The sequence below is a fragment of the Sebastes fasciatus genome, chromosome 8, assembly GCF_043250625.1.
Source record: "Sebastes fasciatus isolate fSebFas1 chromosome 8, fSebFas1.pri, whole genome shotgun sequence".
Taxonomy (NCBI): Eukaryota; Metazoa; Chordata; class Actinopteri; order Perciformes; family Sebastidae; genus Sebastes; species Sebastes fasciatus.
The window spans coordinates 35,339,563-35,360,429 of NC_133802.1; the positions used below are offsets into that span (position 1 = coordinate 35,339,563).

At 41.4% G+C, this 20,867-nt stretch overlaps 2 protein-coding genes across 7 annotated transcripts; both read left to right on the forward strand.

Annotated features, from left to right (window-relative positions):
* Positions 1-1,420: 1,420 nt before the first annotated feature.
* LOC141773306 (NACHT, LRR and PYD domains-containing protein 3-like) lies at positions 1,421-9,633 on the forward strand. Of its 4 annotated transcripts, XM_074645204.1 has the most exons (5): positions 1,421-1,461; positions 1,819-1,968; positions 4,577-4,693; positions 7,924-8,057; positions 8,843-9,633. In XM_074645204.1, exons 2-5 carry the CDS (start codon positions 1,838-1,840, stop codon positions 9,631-9,633), a joined length of 1,173 nt encoding a protein of 390 aa, XP_074501305.1. In that variant the 5' UTR covers positions 1,421-1,461; positions 1,819-1,837. The 4 variants fall into 4 exon arrangements, with proteins under 4 accessions (XP_074501305.1, XP_074501308.1, XP_074501307.1 ...); XM_074645206.1 differs by lacking the exon at positions 1,421-1,461 and having other exon boundaries at positions 1,772-1,968; positions 7,924-8,050; positions 8,881-9,633; XM_074645205.1 differs by lacking the exon at positions 1,421-1,461 and having other exon boundaries at positions 1,774-1,968; positions 8,846-9,633.
* Positions 9,634-9,723: 90 nt separating this feature from the next.
* LOC141773304 (protein NLRC3-like) lies at positions 9,724-19,601 on the forward strand. 3 transcript variants are annotated; one of them, XM_074645201.1, is made up of 5 exons: positions 9,724-10,679; positions 13,888-14,058; positions 16,745-16,918; positions 17,583-17,756; positions 18,509-19,598. In XM_074645201.1, exons 1-5 carry the CDS (start codon positions 9,724-9,726, stop codon positions 18,516-18,518), a joined length of 1,485 nt encoding a protein of 494 aa, XP_074501302.1. In that variant the 3' UTR covers positions 18,519-19,598. The 3 variants fall into 3 exon arrangements, with proteins under 3 accessions (XP_074501302.1, XP_074501303.1, XP_074501304.1); XM_074645202.1 differs by having other exon boundaries at positions 18,515-19,598; XM_074645203.1 differs by lacking the exon at positions 16,745-16,918 and having other exon boundaries at positions 18,509-19,601.
* The last annotated feature ends 1,266 nt before the right edge of the window (positions 19,602-20,867 follow it).

Sequence of the window (20,867 nt, forward strand, 5' to 3'; positions counted from 1 at the left end):
CCTAAAGCATTCAGATGATGGATGGATCAGGCTAGAGACCTAAAGCATTCAGATGATGGATGGATCAGGCTAGAGACCTAGAGCATTCAGAGGATGGATGGCTTTCCTAGCTAGATTGATCAATAAGGGGGTTTCTGAGCAGTTTACACAACACAAGTGTTCGCCATCCAATCGCCGAAAAATGCAGAAATCTCCAAATGTCAAAAGTTTTGGATCCCAAATCTCAACATGTCTTTTTCTCTGGTGTTCCTCGAGGTCTTGGTGTCTTAATGTGGTATTTTGGAGGGATTATTGATCATTTTTATCAATTCTCCAGTGGTAAAAAAAATGGTTAAATTTAGCACCAAATCTGAGTAATAAATGGAATCAACCCCAGAAACTGCTGCAACAACTTATGAGACATAATAGAGCATGAGGGTGACCATCATATACTGCTATCATAATGTTCTAAACCCTTATACACTTTTAAAATTAATTTAAATTAATTAATTCATGTTTATTTCTGATTTATAACTAGAACATCTTGACCCTCAGAGCTGAGCAGCTTGTCAGATTAATCTTCAGGTTCTCAGCTTTCAGATGATGTTCACCACTTCTATGTGACATCTACAGTTGACCTACTATCTCCCCCTAAAGACTCCCTGGACCCCCTAAAGAAGACTAGAACGGGTCTATTGTGGCTCTCAGGGGGTTAATTCAGCCTGTTCAAGCCAAGAGAGATTCTTATAAACACATCATGTTAAATGGCTGTAAACACACACTTGGGCTGCAACGATGACGACTTAACCAGCCGTCCTTACTGACGACGTGCAACGCCGTTTAGTGATCCGATGTCAGTTCCGTGTGACTACCGGTACAAACATTTACTGTAAACTGATCAAACTGACATTTAATTAATTCTACTTTATTGTCATACAGACGTCAACAACATAAAGTAAATAGATTTAAGATCAAATATACCCTCGTCCAGTCTAGAAAACGGTAGACATGTTCATTAGATTGTAGATATATATATATATAGTTTTTTACCCCTATCAGGAGCTAAAACCCCATAATTTAATATAATTTGAAATAATTTAGTGCAATAATTCAGCTGTGCAATAATCTGGTTTACTCCAGCATTAACACTGCATTTATTTATACAGGACATTTAAAATAATATTCTTATTCAACACTATTTTTGCATCTTCCTCCAAGGAGGAGCTTCATCCAGCTGTGAGTGGGACTACAAACACAGTTCACTCCACCACGAAGTGGGAGGAGGGGTGGATTGGAACTGGGCCTCAGTCACAGATGAACTCATCTGATTTCCTTTAAATGGAGAGAGGAGGAGCCACACTGACGGTGTGACGCAGGCTCATGAGAACAGAGAGGAAATCCTGAAAGTGAAAGTGTTTTGTTCAGTTCAGCTCCAGACTCCATTTAGAGATAACGAAGCAGAAGGATTAAGACTGAAGCAGGGTGAGTGTTAATCCAACATGTTATTACTGTTAAAGTGTCTGAGTCAGTTTCCTCCCTGTGGACTGTAGAGGAGAGAAATGTTAGAATGAACTCAACAGTTTGATTCTTCTGTGAACACAAAGTCATGACTGGCTGAATAATCCTCATTAAACCTGCTGTAAGCCAAGAAAACCAGCAGAGAGGTAAAGAGAAGTGACCAGGTGGAGCGCTGGGTGGTTATTATACTGTATACTGTGTGTGTGTGTGTGTGTGTGTGTGTGTGTGATAGAGAGAGAGGGTGTGTGTTACTTCCTGTTCTCTTGTACTAACTTGTTACCGTTACATGCTCACAGTCAGTGTTCCTGTTTGACCTCTCAGACTGACTTCAGATCAGAAGATGAGTGACTGTGTGGAGGAAGAGGAGGACAGACTAAAGTCTCTAGTCTCTGGCCGTCAGTCTATGAAGAGTGATCGGTCTAAAGGTGATCCTCCAGTCTTCAGTGATGAACCTGGACCCTCAGAGTCAAAGTAAGACAGCTGCTACTAACTCATCTATACGACTCATTTCATCTTTCCTCTACCAATTTTCTGTTGATTTTTGTGAATTGTATTTCTGAATTATCACACTAAATGATTGCACTGTTATTATGCGGCTATAGCTCCTGATAGGGGTAAAAAAGAATATATATATATATATATTAGGGGTGGAACGGTTCACAACATTCCCAGTTGGGTTCATATCACGGTCTTCGGTTCGGTTCGGTACATTTCTGTTCCAGCGAGGAGGTCTTGTTCTGATTTCAACATGCTTTTCATTTATTTGGCAAAAATAAGTTAACAAATGTTTCCCTTAACAAAGTAAGGCTTACATAAGGAACATCAACTCTTCTTCATTGTCAAATCTTAATTGAAAGAATCATCTTCTACAGTAATTAGTGCAAACAAAACATGCAGCTTTGTTATTTTCATATAAATATGATGTCATTATAGACTAAGGCATCAACATAAACTGAAGCAGAAGCTCAACCAGAACTAAACTAAGAAACACCAACAGTTTAACATATGTCTCAATTCCCTGATTATCAGCTCTTAATTGAAGGATTAGTTTGTCCACTCATAAAGTGCAGTATTTAGAGGAATACGGTTGGATTTCTGTACCGCTGTATTATTTAAAAATAATGAATAAATATAAATCACATTACAGAGATTGTGCTGCTGGAATTACTGTGTTGCTTAAATGTCGGCGAGAGGGAATATTATAGCGCGGCTCAAGTAACGTTACGTTAATCATATGCTGAAATCCAGCGTCCTCCACGACTGCAGCAGGCTGCAGAGCTTTCACTGTAAACCTCCCGATGCTGGAGTTGTGTTTTAACCCCGTCTGAGCCTGAGCCTGAGCCTGAATCTGAATCTGAGTCTGAATCTGAATCTGAGTCTGAGTCTGAGTCTGAGTCTGAGTCTGAATCTGAGTCTGAGTCTGAGTCTGAGTCTGAATCTGAGTCTGAGTCTGAGTCTGAGTCTGAGTCTGAGCCTGAGTCTGAGTCTGAGTCTGAGTCTGAGTCTGAGTCTGAATCTGAATCTGAATCTGAGTCTGAGTCTGAGTCTGAGTCTGAATCTGAATCTGAGTCTGAGTCTGAGTCTGAGTCTGAATCTGAGTCTGAGTCTGAGTCTGAGTCTGAGTCTGAGTCTGAGCCTGAGTCTGAGTCTGAGTCTGAGCCTGAGCCTGAGCCTGAGTCTGAGTCGGAGCCTGAGTCTGAGTCTGAATCTGAGTCTGAGTCTGAGTCTGAATCTGAGTCTGAGTCTGAGTCTGAGTCTGAGTCTGAGTCTGAGTCTGAGTCTGCATGTAGAGGCGGTTTAAATACTGCAGGGAGAAGGAGAAGTGTTGCTGCTAGCATAAACCACACGTGTTGCACAGTGCTCACACAGTCGCCGTTTTATCCACCACTTTTTCCTTCATTGTCATAAGTAACACTAAACCCGTAATGCTCCCGTACAGCAGAGCCAAACGATGCTGGTGGATCCTCTAACTGGACTTTATCATGTCTACTCGCCATTTCCTAAACTGACTGACAGCCGCACTTCATCCGTGAAGGGTGTTGGGTCACGCTTCATCAACACATGAGCAGTCAAATCTGGTCTGCACTCACAGAAATTGAGGCAATAGCAACGCACGACCACAGCTTCAGTTACACTGCGCATGTGTTAAACCCCATATAGACCCATGTCCACCCCGTGTCCCAGCCTCCTTTAATAGGCCTTGAGTTATAGTGTGACAATAAACAGGAGCCTAACTCTACATAAAAAATACACAATCAGCCTCATAACTTATCTCAAATGAACCGAACGAATCATACACGACCCGAACCGTGACTAGAGAACCGTGACTAGAGAACCGTGATTAGAGAACCATGACTAGAGAACCGTGACTAGAGAACCGTGACTAGAGAACCCTGACTAGAGAACAGTGACTAGAGAACCGTGACTAGAGAACCGAGACTAGAGAACCGTGACTAGAGAACCGAGACTAGAGAACCGTGACTAGAGAACCGTGACTAGAGAACCGTGACTAGAGAACAGTGACTAGAGAACCGTGACTAGAGAACCGAGACTAGAGAACCGTGACTAGAGAACCGAATGGTTCGGACTTTTTACCTGAACTGTTCCATCCCTAATATATATATATATATATATATATATGAACACACACAAAACACACAAAAATTCCATTGTGAAAATAAACACACTAAACTAAGGTGGATGAAACTAAAAAATTAAATTAAAACCCTCAGTTAGTTTCATTTTTAGCACAAAATTAAGTTATTTGTCAAAAAAAAAAATTGGCAAAGATTGTGGCTGATGAACTTAGTCAGGAAATAACTCAAATACATATGAAATATAATAGAAATACCAAAATACACTGGAAGAGGGCTTTAATCTGTGTGTTCTTCGTCTTCATATCTGTGACAGCTGTCAGTCACCCAGAACAGCTGTAATCTAAGAGGACTAATACAAACTTTAAAGCACATTATTGACAGTAGCAGTAGTTTGTGTGTTTAGAGCTACTGAAATGTCTTTGTCATCAGAGAGTTTATCAAGGATTCATGTGATGTGAATAAAATCATCTTGGTGTTTTCAGAGTTCAGTCCAGACAGAGAGCAGAGTCTCCAGTACCCAGCTGTCTGTCTATGAAGAGTGACTGGTCCATGTTGGAACCTCTGAACTTCAGTAATGAACCTGGACCCTCAGAGTCAAAGTAAGAGACTGTTTCTACTGTAAGCTGACCTGATGGATGATGATGATGCATTGAGGATGAAGACTAAATGTTCTGCTAACAGATTTATATTCCTGATGCAGAACTATTAGTGCAGATACTGTTTCAACCTCAGATGGATCTTAGTCTGGGTTTTATAGCCACAAACTACTGATTGTATTTCTGTAACAAAACACCTGAGAACCTCCATTTCACAATTTATCATCAATTTAAATCATGTTTTCATTCAGATCCACTGCAACAGGAAATAAACTGGACACATCTGGAATGTTTACGTTAACAACTGTGAAATGATCTAAAGATCTGTGACTATTCTTCTGCTTCAAATGTGTCATTAATTTTCTCACATTTGTCCTCTAACTATGTTGTTGGTTTGACTCCTCTGTAGGGATTTGGCAGGAACAGGTTTGGTTATTAGCAAATTAATTAATAAATAATAATAGAATTATTAATATTAATAAAAATGATCAATAAACATTAATAATTACCCGGACACCACCCTGGAATCAGGGACCAATAACCAAAATGTTAATATAGTCTCATTAAATATACTAAACTATCAATTTGGAACATTGATTAATAATGAAATTAATATCTATAACCAAAATAGATAGTAAAGGTTAAAGGATATCGGAGTTCTTGACATAGCAGAGGTTGGCATTATTCACTCTTGTACAACATTAAACAGACCAGCATGTATATTCCACAAACACTTATTTACAAGATAATAAAGGTTTAAAACACAATATTAATCTAACTAAATAACTAAACTAAACAAACCAAACAAAGTGTGTAAGCATGTGTGTGTGTGTGTGTGTGTGTGTGTGTGTGTGTGTGTGTGTGCGTGTGAGAGGGAGAGAGAGAGAGAGAGAGGGAGAGAGACAAGATGGCTTCTTGTCTCAAGATGTCTGGCTACAGACAAAAGGGGTGAGCACTGTAAAACTACAAAGATGGCGGGATCAAAGATGGCCGCCAACATGTCACCACATGGCCTCTTTGTTCTTCGGAACACATGTGCTCAGGAAGGACAGAGAGGGGGGGGTGATGTGGGGGTTAAGATTATCTGAAGCTGTATGTTTATGTTTAACTTATTCAGTTTATATATGTGATCTTTATGTGTATCAGATAATGCAGTGGGTTAGAAAAGATGGTTAGTTTGCATGCAAGACCTTGTCTATGTGAAGCATGAACTAAACACATCAGATGTGGCGGAGCCAGCTACCCAAATAGCCTAACTACAAATAATATCACAACAGTCAACCTTAATGAATTAAACCAAATCAATACAGGTACATTCTAGAAATCAAAGTTGAACAGTCTTGCTCAGCCATGTATAATTGCTACTGCTAAGGTAAGCCCAGTACGTTACCGATCCATGGAAGAAAAGGGTTTGTAATTCCATGTGTTGAAGTTGTGGTTCCAAGTCAAAGATGTCGTCTTTGCTGTGCTCAAATCAAGTTGTGCAGATTGGAGGAAGCTGATCGCTCCAATAATTCTTCTCAGCAGCTTGATAGCTTGGTGCTAACTTCCTTGCGGTTGTTGCTTGAAGTTAGTTGGTAAAAAGGCAGGCTCTCGTGTCCTCTGCCTTAGAAGATCCTTGTGTTCCTATGGCTGTTTCCTAACAGGCCATAGATCAGAGAGCTTAGTTGGGGAGAGCAGCAGTTCACCTCCAGCAGGTCAGCTGGGGTGAGGAGAAGGAGCAGGAAAGAGGAGGAACAAAGATATTCCTCTGGTTTTGTCCTGGGTGAATTTCACACCTATTTGTGAATGTTACAGTAGCCAATGGCTACTGAGCTGAGTCCACAGCCAATGGCTGCATGACTCAAGGATCCTGAGAAGCGTAGTTCATTGTCTTTGCCACCAGTAATGGTGGGTCCCTACACCTAATAGAATCAGCTGCTATGACCTACTGGGTGTCATCTTGAATCAGTGCACATCAGAACTGTGCAACATGTGATGAAAAAGCATCTGTAGAAAATATTTGCTCACCTTGATCATAAGTGTTGATGGTTTGAGTTTGTTCTTTCACTACATGTGTAAAATATGGTGAGGGAAAAATCTGCTCAAAGGTCCACTTACTAATGATCCAGAGCTTTCAGTTGAAAGCTCTGGATCATTAGTATGTGGACCTTTGAGTTTAGATTCTCTGCACCACATCTTGTTTCTGAAGGTCAAGAACAAACATCTCTGGCGTTACATGCTGTGTGTCTCAGACTGCTGGTCAGCTCAATATTTGACTACTAACCTCAGTTCAAACCTAACTAACTCAAGCTAAGCTGCCCAAAGTGACTGTGAATCAGTAAAGGACACAATCAGCTCTCTCTAATGGAGGACTTTTACTGAGAAGTAGCTGCAGAAAATGATGAGTTTTATTAAAGGGCAACAACGGACATTTTTAAAACATTGATATTATTCTGGAGGCTAAATAACATGATGGAAAAAATACTGTAACTTGCTCATGTATGCTCATATTGAGAGGACACACCGGGAAACCACGAGGTGACAGCGTCATCACGGTAAACAGTAACTGACTGTCAGTGGTGATATGAACGGAGTATAGAATCTCAACATTTGCAATATAAATAAACATGCTGTCACTTCTTTAATTTATTTTATGTGTTATCAATAAACACTTATAAAACAGGGAAACTGTGTCAGACCTTTCTGACTTCTTTAGTCTTCCAGTAGTTATAGTTTATGCAGGTGTTGTCCACTGGAACGGAGAGATCATGACAGGATTTCAGCACATGTTGTGACGTCATCCTGCAGCTAGCGACCATGCTAGCAACAGGGTCTCTCAATATGTGCGTACATGAGCAAGTTGCAGTTCTTTCATATAGTTATATAGTTTATATAGTTATTTAGTTTATATAGTTATTTAGTTTATATAGTTATTTAGTTTATATAGTTATTTCGCCTCCAAAATAATATGAATGTTTTAAAAATGTCCGTTGTTCCTCTTTAATAAAGAAACTCCAGCCAGATCACTAAATGTTTAATAAGACAGTCAGACAGGAAAAGCAGCTAATTCTTGTTTATTAAAGCAGGAGAGTTAAAATAAAGAAACACCTTCATCACAGACTGAATGCTGAATTCACTACCAACACTTTAACTCTTCTCTGTGACCATCTGAGCTTCAGTGTCGGCCAAGTCTGGATATTCTTCACCAACAATCAACACATGATTTTAATAATAAAGTAATGTCTCCACAGAGAGAAGAAGAGGAGTCATGCTTCTGTGGAGGAGCCGATGTCCAGATCCAGAACAAGACCTGGACCTCAGACAGCCAGTCAGACCAGAACAAGACCTGGACCTCAGACAGCCAGTCAGACCAGCACTGTACAAAGTAAGACTGTAGATGTGTCTGCTGATGTCTTCATGTCTGTAAACAGGACTTGATGTTTTAATACACTGACTATTGTTGTAACAACTGTTTAAGATCTTCTCCTTCATACATATCTGCTCTGCATCACTTGTACTTTGTTCTCCTTTGAGAGAAAATCTGAACCCAGAAGAAATAATGTTATATTTGTATGTTTTGTTTTTATGATAGCACTCCGTCTTTGCATCAACCAATCAGAATGATGTTTGTTCTCCATCTGCATAGATGAAGATGAAGAACTATTAATCTCTGTAAAGCAACAACATCACTGTTCTATCACAGACAGACAGACACACTGATGAAAGGGGAGTTATCTTCTTGTCATTGTCGTATAACAATACATGCTCATGGAGGATCTCTTGTTGGGTCTCTAAATGATAGAGTACGGTCTAAACCTGCTCTATATGAAAAGCATCTTAAGATAACTTCTGTTATGATTTGATGCTATATAAACATAAATTGAACTGAACTGAACTGAACAGGAGCCACAGACTTTGAACAACATTATCTTTCCTGCTACAGTCTCCTTCTCTGACTTACAAACACACGTCTGGTCCTGCAGAGCGACACGTTGAAAAACTATTAAAAATAAATATAAAAATTACATTGACGTTAGTTTTGACTTCAAGAAGGGAAGATGACTTTATAACCTTTACTTCTTTATATGTCCTTATATTGATTATTTTCATATTGGCATTAGAAATAATAAGTTTCTGTATTTTGTCTTAAACTTTGTTTCTCTCTTTCAGCAGATAGAGGTCTGCAGGAAGTTGTAGATGAACGTAAGATCAGTCTGAATAGAGGTCTGCAGGAGGTTGTAGATGAACATAAGATCAGTCTGAAGGAGAGATGTGAACGTGTGACTGAAGGAAGTGATGAAACAGGAAGTGGAACCCTCCTCAACAGGATCTACACTGAGCTCTACATCACAGAGGGACAGAGTGAAGAGGTTAATACCCAACATGAGGTGAGGCAGCTTGAGACAGCTTCCAAGAAGAAGACCCTCCATGATGCTCCAATTAAGTGCCACGACATCTTTAAAGCCTTACCTGACCAACGGGGACACATCAGAGTCGTTCTGACGAACGGCGTTGCTGGCGTTGGAAAAACCTTCTCAGTGCAGAAATTCACTCTGGACTGGGCAGAGGGCTTGGAAAACCAAGATGTCAGTCTGGTGGTTCTGCTTTCATTCATGGCGCTGAACTTGATCAGAGATAAGCAGTACAGTCTTCTCATGCTGCTCCGTGTTTTCCATCCAACATTACAGAAGGTCACAGCAGAGAAGCTCGCTGTCTGTAAAGTTCTGTTCATCTTTGACGGCCTGGATGAAAGCAGACTTTCACTGGATTTCAAGAACAAGAAGGTTGTGTCTGATGTCACCCAGAAGTCATCAGTCAACGTGCTGTTGACAAACCTCATCCGGGGGAATCTGCTTCCCTCAGCTCTCGTCTGGATAACTTCCCGACCTGCAGCGGCCAATCAGATCCCTCCTGCATGTGTTGACAGGGTAACAGAAGTACGAGGCTTCACTGACGCCTAGAAGGAGGAGTACTTCAGGAGGAGAGTCAGTGATGAAGAGCTGTCCAGCACAATCATCTCACACATCAAGACATCCAGGAGCCTCCACATCATGTGTCTAATCCCAGTCTTCTGCTGGATCACTGCTACAGTTCTGGACCACATGTTGACTACAGACCAGAGAGGAGAGCTGCCCAAGACCCTGACTGACATGTACTCACACTTCCTGTTGGTTCAGACAAAGAAGAAGAAGCAGAAGTATGGTGAGGGACATGAGACGAGTCCACAGGAGCTGACGCAGGCTGACAGGGAAGTTCTTCTGAAGCTGGGGAGGCTGGCTTTTGAACAGCTGGAGAAAGGAAACATCATGTTCTACCAAGAAGACCTGGAGCGGTGTGGTCTGGATGTCACAGAGGCCTCGGTGTACTCAGGAGTTTGTACAGAGATCTTCAAAAGGGAGTGTGTGATCTTCCAGAAAACAGTCTACTGCTTTGTTCACCTGAGCATTCAGGAGTTTCTGGCTGCAGTCTACATGTTCCACTGTTACACAAACAGGAACACAAAGGTACTGAAGGACTTCCTGGGAGAAGAATATGATCATTCAACCCTGGATGACTTCCTGGAGAGAGCCATGGAGAAATCCCTTGAAAGTGAAAATGGCCACCTGGACCTGTTTGTTCGCTTCCTTCATGGCCTCTCTCTGGAGTCCAACCAGAGACTCTTAGGAGGTCTGCTGGGTCGGACAGACAACAGTCCAGAAATCATCCAGAGAATCATCAACAACCTGAAGAAGATGAACAGTTATAATACCTCTCCTGACAGAAGCATCAACATCTTCCACTGTCTGACGGAGATGAACGACCACTCGGTACATCAGGAGATCCAAGAGTTCCTGAAGTCAGAGAACAGATCAAGGAAGGAACTCTCTGAGATCCACTGCTCAGCTCTGGCCTACATGCTGCAGATGTCAGAGGAGGTTCTGGATGAGTTGGACCTGAACAAGTACAACACAACATCGGATGGACGACAGAGACTGATTCCAGCTGTGAGGAACTGCAGAAAAGCTGAGTAAGTCCAGATGTGATTAACTTTATAGATCAGTGTAGATTACTAGTTTAGTTCTTCAAATATACACACTATAAATTATTCTTAAAATATAATATTCTTATTAGTGTTCCACGTGTTTATTACATAAATATGTCAGTTGTATTTTGTCACAGATGTTCTTGAGCTGTTTCAAATGTTGAGTTAAAATGTTTCAGTAGGTTGTGTTTCTAGCTGTCAAGTTAATGAACACTTATTCTATTTATTTATAATAATTGTTACATTTGACAGTTTTTTCTTATTTATGTTTTTGGGTGATGGAGACGACATGTGAACCTGGTAAAACAAATGAAAAGAACAAAAGATCAGCTGTCTGGTGGAGCGCTGGGTCTAACCGGTGTAACGGCAGCAACAGAACGTTTGCTGATCCGGCGGGGAGTCGGGGAGGTCCTGGGATCAGAGTCCTGGTGCTGGGTTTGCACTGGCTGAATATGAGCTAACTGCTAACTGGGGGTACGTCTCCTGGAGCTGCCGCACGCTCTACTCCCGGCGAAGCAGCCTCCCGGCGACGAGGAGGACGAGGCAGGGCTGCGAGTCGATTTCTCGTTTCTGCTTCTTCTGATTTAATCCAGACGGTGCAGTGTCCGTTCAGAGCATGTCTGTTCAGAACGGGCCGAATGCTTGCAACATTCTCGAGAACCGCTCGTACAAACAACTTCACACTCGACATTGTGCTTCGTTGGGTTATTCAAAGTTTAATAATACTGAACGCGCGTCCAAATTGCACCGTCCTTCTGGTTATCACTACAGTTTACTTTTTGACCGCTTGCTCCACCAGCATCAAAGTAATAACTTCCTGCTCCAGCGGGATCCCAATCCTGATGGCGTCCTCTAAACAAACTAAAACAAACTATCAGAACGCTCACAGACCCTGGATGTATTATTGACGAGCCCTCGGTGCAGCTCTACTTCTTGGTCCTCTCATGTTGGACTGAGGACAGACTGAACGCTACAGTGACTCACTATCGCCTCTCGAGGTACAAGTAGGCTAGTACTACAAGAAAGTCAGGGCTGGACCTCGCTGGTCGGCCGTAGATATCTCTGAAGCACAATACATTGATGTATTTGGCATAACCTCAAAACTGTTACTTCTTCACATTCTTTTGATAATAATATACAGTATATATATATATTACATGTTGCACCTTTAAAGAACCTGGACCAAAATAACAAACTCATTTCTGTTGCCTCTACACTGATTTACACTGTATTTATTCTGTTCTGTATATATTCTGTTTTTATGTCTTTGAAGCACTTTGTAAACTTGTTTTTTAAAAGTGCTGTATAGATGGATTATTCTTATTACTATTGTTCTTCTTATTGTTCTTCTTCTTGATTGAGTATGTAACTTTAGCTGAAGCAGCCACTGTGGCCACAAGTGACACTTATGGGGTAATGTTGAATGCTATGCTAACAGTGATTTGGTAGCACAAGTGGAGAATATTCATCAAGTCAGTGAACTCATTCAGTAATGTAAGTTGCACAACAACATCCATCTAAAGTTTTAACATTAGCATTAGCTTGGGTTGTGTAAAATATTTGAAACTGGTGTACCGAATTTGACCCCGAGGTGTTGCACTTGACTCAGCCGCCGCAGAGAGAAGGCCCATGAATGAGAGAGCTGCGACTCCAGTCCACTTGGTGGCAGTAATGCACCTCTAAGCTGATTTGCCAACCGCCAATAAACACTAAAGAAGAAGAAGAAGCGGCACCATATTACACCTTATCTCGTGTGTTTTTGGGTCATCTCTTTCGTTGGCTTCAAATCCAAAATGTTGCCATATTGCTGCAGTTTTATTTTTCTTTGAGATCAGCTCTGCCATGTCTCGTCTCGTCACCCCAAAAAACACATGAACTTCCTCAGAAAACAAACCTCTTCCCCCTCCCTCCTCTACTAAAGTTTGATCTCCTTCATGTTGCCGGCCTCGGCTCAGGGCCTGTCGGACACTAGTGGCTCCGTTAGTCTGTTTATAAACCAAAATAATATTACGTTAATCACGTTGTCATATTGCTTATTAGTAATACAATACAGGCTGGATTTAGCACTGTGACTCTGTCGGCACAGGTTGTTGATGTCGGATACTTTTTAATTTGCCAAAACATGTCATAATGACAAATGTCGGTTCCGCCGGTTAGCATAAAATCAAACCGGTTTAAGCTCGTACACCGGACCGGACCGGACCGGACCGGCAAAACCGGTGACACGAGACAAAGACTGTCGTTGTAAAACCCCTGAGTGTGTTGAATCGAGCAATGGTGCATTTTATTGCTCATGAAGTCAAGTTGTGTTCCATCATCGTGTTTTTAAGTCTTTCCTTTTATTCTGTTTCAGAAGGAAACTCAGGTGTTTCTCTCTCTTGTTGCTGTAGAGAAGAGTAGTAACAGGAAATACACAGCTTCCACCAATAACAGCGGTCTGATGAATATATAACAGCAGAATGGTAGAATTCAGACTTTTTAAGAGATCTTATACACACCAAAGATCAGTGTTATGTTTTTAATGCAGATACACTGATAACGTCTTTCTGATGACATCATGATGAAAATAATGCAACCTTATTGGTTCATTAATTGTGTTTGTAAGCCGAATACGTTTGATGCTCAGAAAACAGTGTTAATGACAAAACACCATGCAGTCATCAAAATATGTAATTATATGAATGTTTGATTATGAACAGGTCTAATATTATTACACGATCTGTTTAATTTCTCAACCGTTTGGCAGCAGTCACTGAATTTTCCCGTTTTTGGACGTGAACCTGAAAGCAGCAGGTAGCAGCAAAGAGAGGTCAACTTTATCAACTGTATTATTATTACTTATTCACTGAGTTTTATCAAGAAGGCCTCATGCTAACTTTGTGGAGACAGACCTGGGATCAGATCACACTGACAGACTGGACATTATGGAAGCCTCAATGTAACTACATGTTCTCTCTCTTCATCTGCAAGATTAAAGAAAAACTAAGATTAAAAGTCTGCAGGTTTGAGAGAGAGTGATGAGAATTATTGTTTCATGTCAACCAGTGAGATAAGATTAGCTGAACCACTGATGTGAGGAGCAAATGTTAATCAAAGAAGTATAAATCAAACTGTTTAGTCATTAAATGCATGAAGTAAATATACACTGTCCTCTTTCATAATAACATATTTTGTCATTTTTATGTCATGACAGACTTTCAAACTGTGGACTCTCAGATACTCACTGTGAAGTTGTGGCCTCAGCTCTGAAGTCCAACCCCTCCCATCTCAGAGAGCTGGACCTGAGTTACAACTATCTGGAGGATTCAGGAGTGAAGCTGTTTGCTGCACTGGAGAGTCCAAACTGTAGACTGGAGACTCTGAGGTCAGTTCACTGACTGCAGTTTATGTAGTTTGTACACACACTCTCTACGCACACAGGAGAGGCTTCAGTTGGTTGTAATCTCCTCACCTCACCGCTAGATACCACCAGATCCTCCACACTGGACCTTTAACCACAGACCTTATTATAATATTGATATATTGCCCAGCCTTAGTATGTATCCAATCAGTATGTTGGGTTTGACAGTTCCCTTGTTGAGCTGCAGGAGGATTAGTAACACAAAGAGGGAATTTGGTAGTAAACAGTCTGTAACTTTGGTAAACAGACCAAGGTGGGGAAAAAAATCGATTCACCTATGTATTGCATTTTTTTTTTTACGATTTCTAAATAGATGTTTTAATGCCAGAATCAATATATTTGCTTCATCTGAGTCTCTGTGGAGGTAGAAGGAAGTTACCACTTTTATTGTGGTAGTCTGAGTAATGTGACGTCATATCCGTTCCGTATCCGTCAACCAAAACAAACCTCAGAGAGTATAAAACGTTGGAGGGTCGTCGTGGATACGACCTGCACCCTCCCATGTTAAATCCAGCGTGGTAAACACTACACATCCAGTAAAGGATGGAAACACTTTGGGTTTCACACATTGACAGGAAAAGCAGAGCTAGACAGAGCAGAGCTAAAGCTGCATGCTAACTCTGTCACGGACAGGAAACGTTATTGTATGGCGGTAAGTAACATGCGGTCAAGCCGGCCATCGCTCTCGTTTCCGTGGCTACAACTGTACTAGTCACCCAGATACTGACATTTCTGTTCTCTGCATTCAAACGGCCCTGATGGAGCTGACCGTGGATGGATAAAGAGAACGGATCTGACGGGAGAGCTAGAGACCACCTTGGAGAAGTTAGAGGAAGTAGACACTTGGGACTACGTTTTCAAAATAAGGTGTTAAAGGGAGTGTTAGTAAGAATCCTAAATGTCTTGTTAACAGCGACACCTGTGGTCGTTAAGTCAACTAAAGTCAGCGTCCTGTTGCTGGCGCTTGTGCTCGCTCAACATAGACATGAACAAGCATCGCTCAACACAGTGAGGAGACACACGTCAGCTAAAAGCACAATATCACTCTATATTTCAGCTGCTTGGCAGTAATGTTAGCTGACCAGACCAAGGTCTCTCCATGAATCAATGCTGATCCTAGTGTTGGCTTTTCCCGCCTCAGCCTCCCGACCGCGGCCGGAGGGAACGGGGGAGACAGAGTTTTGGTAGGAGACGATAACGTTTCTCTCTGCGGAGCCCCGTCACTTCACAAGACACGGGAAACCTCTGTTGGTCTGGAGGAGCTGCAGCAGTTATTTCTGCACAAACGTCCACTGAACATTCACTAGATATTCTCAGAGCTACACTAACTCTTCTGCAGTGTGGAGTGAGCAGCATGCACGTGAGAGGTGGAGAGAGAGAGAGAGAGAAGGAGCGCGGTGTGTGAGTGAAGGCAGGCAGAGGAGCAGAGGAGCAGAGACTCCGGTCCTGGAGACCAAAGCTACGGTCTCCCCCGCGTCCTCCGACTGCGGCCAACACTGTTTAACAGCTTCACTAGATACAACCAAGAGGTTTTGGTGCTTCACTGGAGTTTGAGTTGGAGTCTGAGTCTGAACAGCGGAGACACACGAGAGACCAGGAGACACCGAACAGCAATGATTTATACGTGGAAGAAGTTACAAACAGTCCCTTTAACAAAGGGAACTGTATATACAAAATACATCTATGGAAATCAGATTGATGGATTATATTCAGCAGAAGTATAAAACTTTACATGTCCCTTATAAATTAAAAAGAAAATACCACTAATCTTGAGGGGAATGTCTTTATTCTTTGATTTTTGGGTTGCTGGAAAACATTTAATAAATAATGACCGACAATGATCCTGATATATTTGACTTCAGGACATGAAATCAAACATTTTTACCGTATTAATTTAGATATTTTCCAAAGTAAAAGTCCCTAGAAGTGTATGTTTCAACTTTTTCCCTCCATGATCTAGTGTTTAAAAAGTTAAACTCTAAATCACAATAAATTGCAAAATCGAATCGCAATACTTAAAAATCAGAATACATATTGAATCAGGAGATAGTTGAATCGACCCAGCTCTAGTAAAAACTCACTGGATTTGTCTGACTCAGACTGCTGAATCTTCATATTAGTGTCAGTCTAACTTCTGAAGTCATTTCTTACAGTGTAGTTGTGTTATGAAGGGACCACTTCACAGGAGGAATGATTACTGCCACCAATAACTCTTTTAATGTACATATGACATGTGGCTGTTGTTTACAGACACACTTGAACAAATGTGGACCTTTCCTGTAAATGACATAAACCTGCTAAGCTCCCAGATACAGTGAGAAGAAGGCCATGTAATAAATGAAGTAATGAAGTCCAACAAGTCTGATTTAATATTGATCCTCTAATTCCAGACTTGACAGAGATCAGCAGCTTGTTATTGATGTGTGTTGACATGAACAGGTGTATGAATGTTGTGGTGACATCTGGATGATGTCTGTAGAAGGCTGACATTATGATGATCCACAATAACACAATGTTAAGTCACTCTACCCATTTTAGGGAAAAGATCATTGATTAGGACATAGTAATGTTGAGCTACACATTTAAAACCTGAACACATCTGATTGGATTATAAAGTGATTTTTATCTTCATCATTTATTCTTTATTCAGATTGGAGAGCTGCAGTTTGTCAGAGATCAGCTGTGCTTCTCTGATCTCAGCTCTGAAGTCCAACCCCTCCCATCTGAGAGAGCTGGAGCTGAGTAGCAACAACCTGAAGGATTCAGGAGTGAAGCTCCTGTGTGGTTTTCTGGAGAGTCCACACTGTAGACTGAAGACTCTAGGGTCCGTTCACTGACTCTCTGTTACTATTATAGATCTTATATGTTTAATTAACAATTGAACCTGATTTATGTACAAACATAACTTACATCCATAAAGTTGTTAATGTCCTTTTCTTCATATTTTCATGTTTCTTGAACTAAATGCAGTCTGCAGTCACAAAAGACTTGTGTTTCTTAAAGAAAGTGTAGAAAATGTCCACTGTTAGTTGTTAAAGTAAATGAATGTTTATCATTGTTGGTAAATGGTCACATCTGGATACAGAAGATCCTCTGAACTAATATTGGTTCTAAATTGATCAAGTTTACTTCATGAGGTAGAAATATTTCTCTGGTTTCTGTTTGTTTCAACGTGTTCCACAAATAATGTCTGATCATTGATATTGATCCTTCAGCACACACACTGATGAACACAGAGATCAGCAGCATGTTATTGATGTGTGTTGACATGAACAGGTGTATGAATGTTGTGGTGACATCTGGATGATGTCTGTAGAAGGCTGACATTATGATGATCCACAATAACACAATGACAAAGTCACTCTACTCATTTTAGGGAAAATATCATTGATTAGGACATAGTGATGTTGAGCTACACATTTAAAACCTGAACACATCTGATTGGATTATAAAGGGATTTTTATCTTCATCATTTATTCTTTATTCAGATTGGAGGGCTGCAGTTTGTCAGAGGTCAGCTGTGCTTCTCTGGCCTCAGCTCTGAAGTCCAACCCCTCCCATCTGAGAGAGCTGGATCTGAGCTTCAACAACCTGAAGGATTCAGGAGTGAAGCAGCTGTCTGATCTTGTGAAGAGTCCACACTGTAGACTGGAGACTCTGGAGTAAGTAGAGGGTCGGAGTCGGTCCATGCTGGTTTCAGCAGTATTGCTGTGATGTGTTTCCTCCGTTAAGCTGTGAGAGGAGAACGGTGACACACACAGAGAGAGAGAACAGTCAGCCAGTCAGATCAGCCAGAAGCTCATCATGCGATCATGTGTTAGAGTTGATGTGAAGAAGATGTTGTTGTTGTGTTCATGTCTCCAGGAAATAAAGCTGGATTACAGCTGACAGCATCACAACATGTATAGAGACAGTGGTCCTCATCCATCAAACTGTCGTACCATCAAACCTGATCAGAAAGTCTTTGTTCTCTCATTGATCAGTTCATCTCTGTCACAGCTCTGAGATCAGTCTGACTGAAGCCTCAGATCACTGGCTCTTATTTCCTAGAACCGTGGTTACATTTAGTAACCATGATGTGGTCTGCCCATAGAGCTATTAAAGGAGGGTAACGGGATGAGGGTGTGGAGGTTTAGTGTCTTCATTAACTCGTTCCAGTCACTAGGAGCAGCACACTGGAATGAGTGAGGACCAGAGGAGGTGCAGACTTTAGGAACGACCACACTGATGAATTAGCTAGAAGATAAATTGCGGTTCCTGTTGGAGATATTGAGTAGTGAGCGGAGATATGGAGGTTGGTTCTGCTAATGATAGTTTATAAATGAACTGTGTGCTGCATCAGTGACTGACAGCTGATGAAGGGAGTCTCTGTAAACACTGATTCATGACTTCTGTTCTCTTCTTCTCTCATCAGATGGAGGTGATCTCCGTCAGTCTGAGTGATCAGAAAAGTGGATGTGTTGAGAGGATCAGCCGTGTCCTGATGATCCACAGAGGTTCACCACCTGGACCCAAAATCTGATTTTTTCTTTTTTTTTTTATTCATTCATATATTCTAAACCCAAAGTGCCTCTGCAGAATAGCTCAGTTAATGAATACATAACTGTAGATGAACACATTTAAATAGATCTCTCTGCTTTGCTTTGTGTCGCAGCTCCACCCTGTGGAACGATGGAGTTTTGCTGTTTATTTCCACATATTTCTAAATAACAGCGGAAGTTAATAAAGCTACCCTTTTAAAACCGAGCCCTCAAGGAAGAGCGCCAGGCTTTGATGCCCATTTTCGTAGGCCAAACGGCGGTACAACAACTTCCGTGTCTGTCACGTGATGCCATCGGGCCCAAAAAGACTTTTCCCCATAGACTTCCATCGGAGAAAAGATGTCTGTAACTCAGAGGATCATTTTTTTTAGGTGAATCAACTCCCCGGTACGAACACTCTAATAGTCCTGATTTACATCATCAGGTCCTAAAAGTTGTAAAATGCACTAACAACTGAATCCAGAGTTATTTCTCTTCCTCCGTTCATGTGAATGAGACCCAGACCGAGGCTGGAGTGAGGGCTGGGAGGAGGAGTTAAAGGGTAGCTTACAGGAGAATTCCAGTTTCACGTGTGATTCTGCCAGTTTTCACGTTACATGACTGAACACAGACACATAAAGTCGCCCGTGGAGCTTCTTCCCCTCAGAAATCCGTGTTGAAGCGGTCGTTCTCACCACCGTTCATGTTCTGTTGTTCCTGCTGGAGCTGCTTTCTGCCAACAGATGTCACCGTTCCCTCTGTTTTACCACAAAGGAGGTTTATCAGAATGGATGCAGTGAACACTGAACTGATGCTGTGAATGCTTTCTTCCTGACTGACTTGGTGTTGTAAAGGTTACGTGTCATCATGATGTAGTTAAACTTGATCTAAAATGATGGAAACTCGATTTGAAATTAAACTCGGCACACAAGTTTCCCAAACGTCCACTTGGACTCAAGTATGACCTGATTAGAGTTTGGTGGTCAAAGGTCAAAGGTCACAAAACACATTTTTGGCCATAACTCAAGAATTCATCGGCTAATTATGACACTTTCACACAGATGTTAATTATGATAAAATGATGAAGTGATGACATTTTGGACAGACGTGGATGTAAACTGTAACTTGACTGGTTGGGGGAAGCAGACAACCGTGAGGCGGTAATTCTAGTTTTTTTCTTTTCAAAGAGAAAACAAGTTTATTTATTTCATCAATGTTTAAGTATTTTGAGTTAACTCATTTTAAAATAAGTTATCTAACTTTGTGATATTAACAAAGAAACGTAGCTAACGTTAGTGTTAACGGACACTTTTACTTTTTAAAACTCAAACATGTTTCTGTGGTTTTCTCTCCACATTTTAATACATTTTATTTATGTAGCGCTTTTCTGGAAATTCAAAGACACTTTACACAGATAAAATGATCATAAAACAGGGACATCATATGGGGCTGGTTATGGAGGGCTTTGTGTGTGAGGAGAAGGAGTTTGAACTGGATGCGTTGTGGGACAGGGAGCCAGTGGAGGTTCTGGAGGACAGGGGTGATGTGATCACGGGGCCAGGAATGGGTGAGCAGACGGGCAGCAGAGTTCTGGATGTATTGGAGTTTATTGAGGACTTTGGATGTTGGGCCGTAAAGAATGCTGTTGCAGTAGTCGATTCTGGAATACATATAAATGTATATAGCCTTCATTGTATTGACAATCTCTCTCTGTGACTCCAGCACAGCGTATAGCATATATACTGGAAAAACAAAGTTCGGAAACTTGTGTTTGGTGGATTATTTCTCTGTTGTTACAATGCTAATGGTCATTGTATTTTACATCGTTGGAAAGCCTGTTTATTTACCTTCGCAATGATGTCCAACTTGTAAGGATCATGCATTTGTGGGATGAGCAGCACAGCTGATTATGTGGATAGCGCCCAAGAAAAATTTGCCAAAATGCTCTGCCAATGGTAAACAGTGTATTGTCATAAGGCTACCAGGAAGCCTGCAATGACTGCCCTTCACCGTCAGGCCAATTTGCGCTGGTGTCGACAACACAGACAATGGAACCTGAACATGTGTGGGAATGTCATGTTCAGTGATGAGTCCAGGTTCTGTCTGCAAAAGTTGGATGGCAGGGTCAAAGTATGGAGACGACGTGGACGGCCTGCCAAGAGTCCAGACCTCAACCCAATTCAACACTTGTGGGATCAGCTTGGGCGTGCTGTACGTGTTAGAGTGACCAACACAACCTCGTTGGCTGACCTG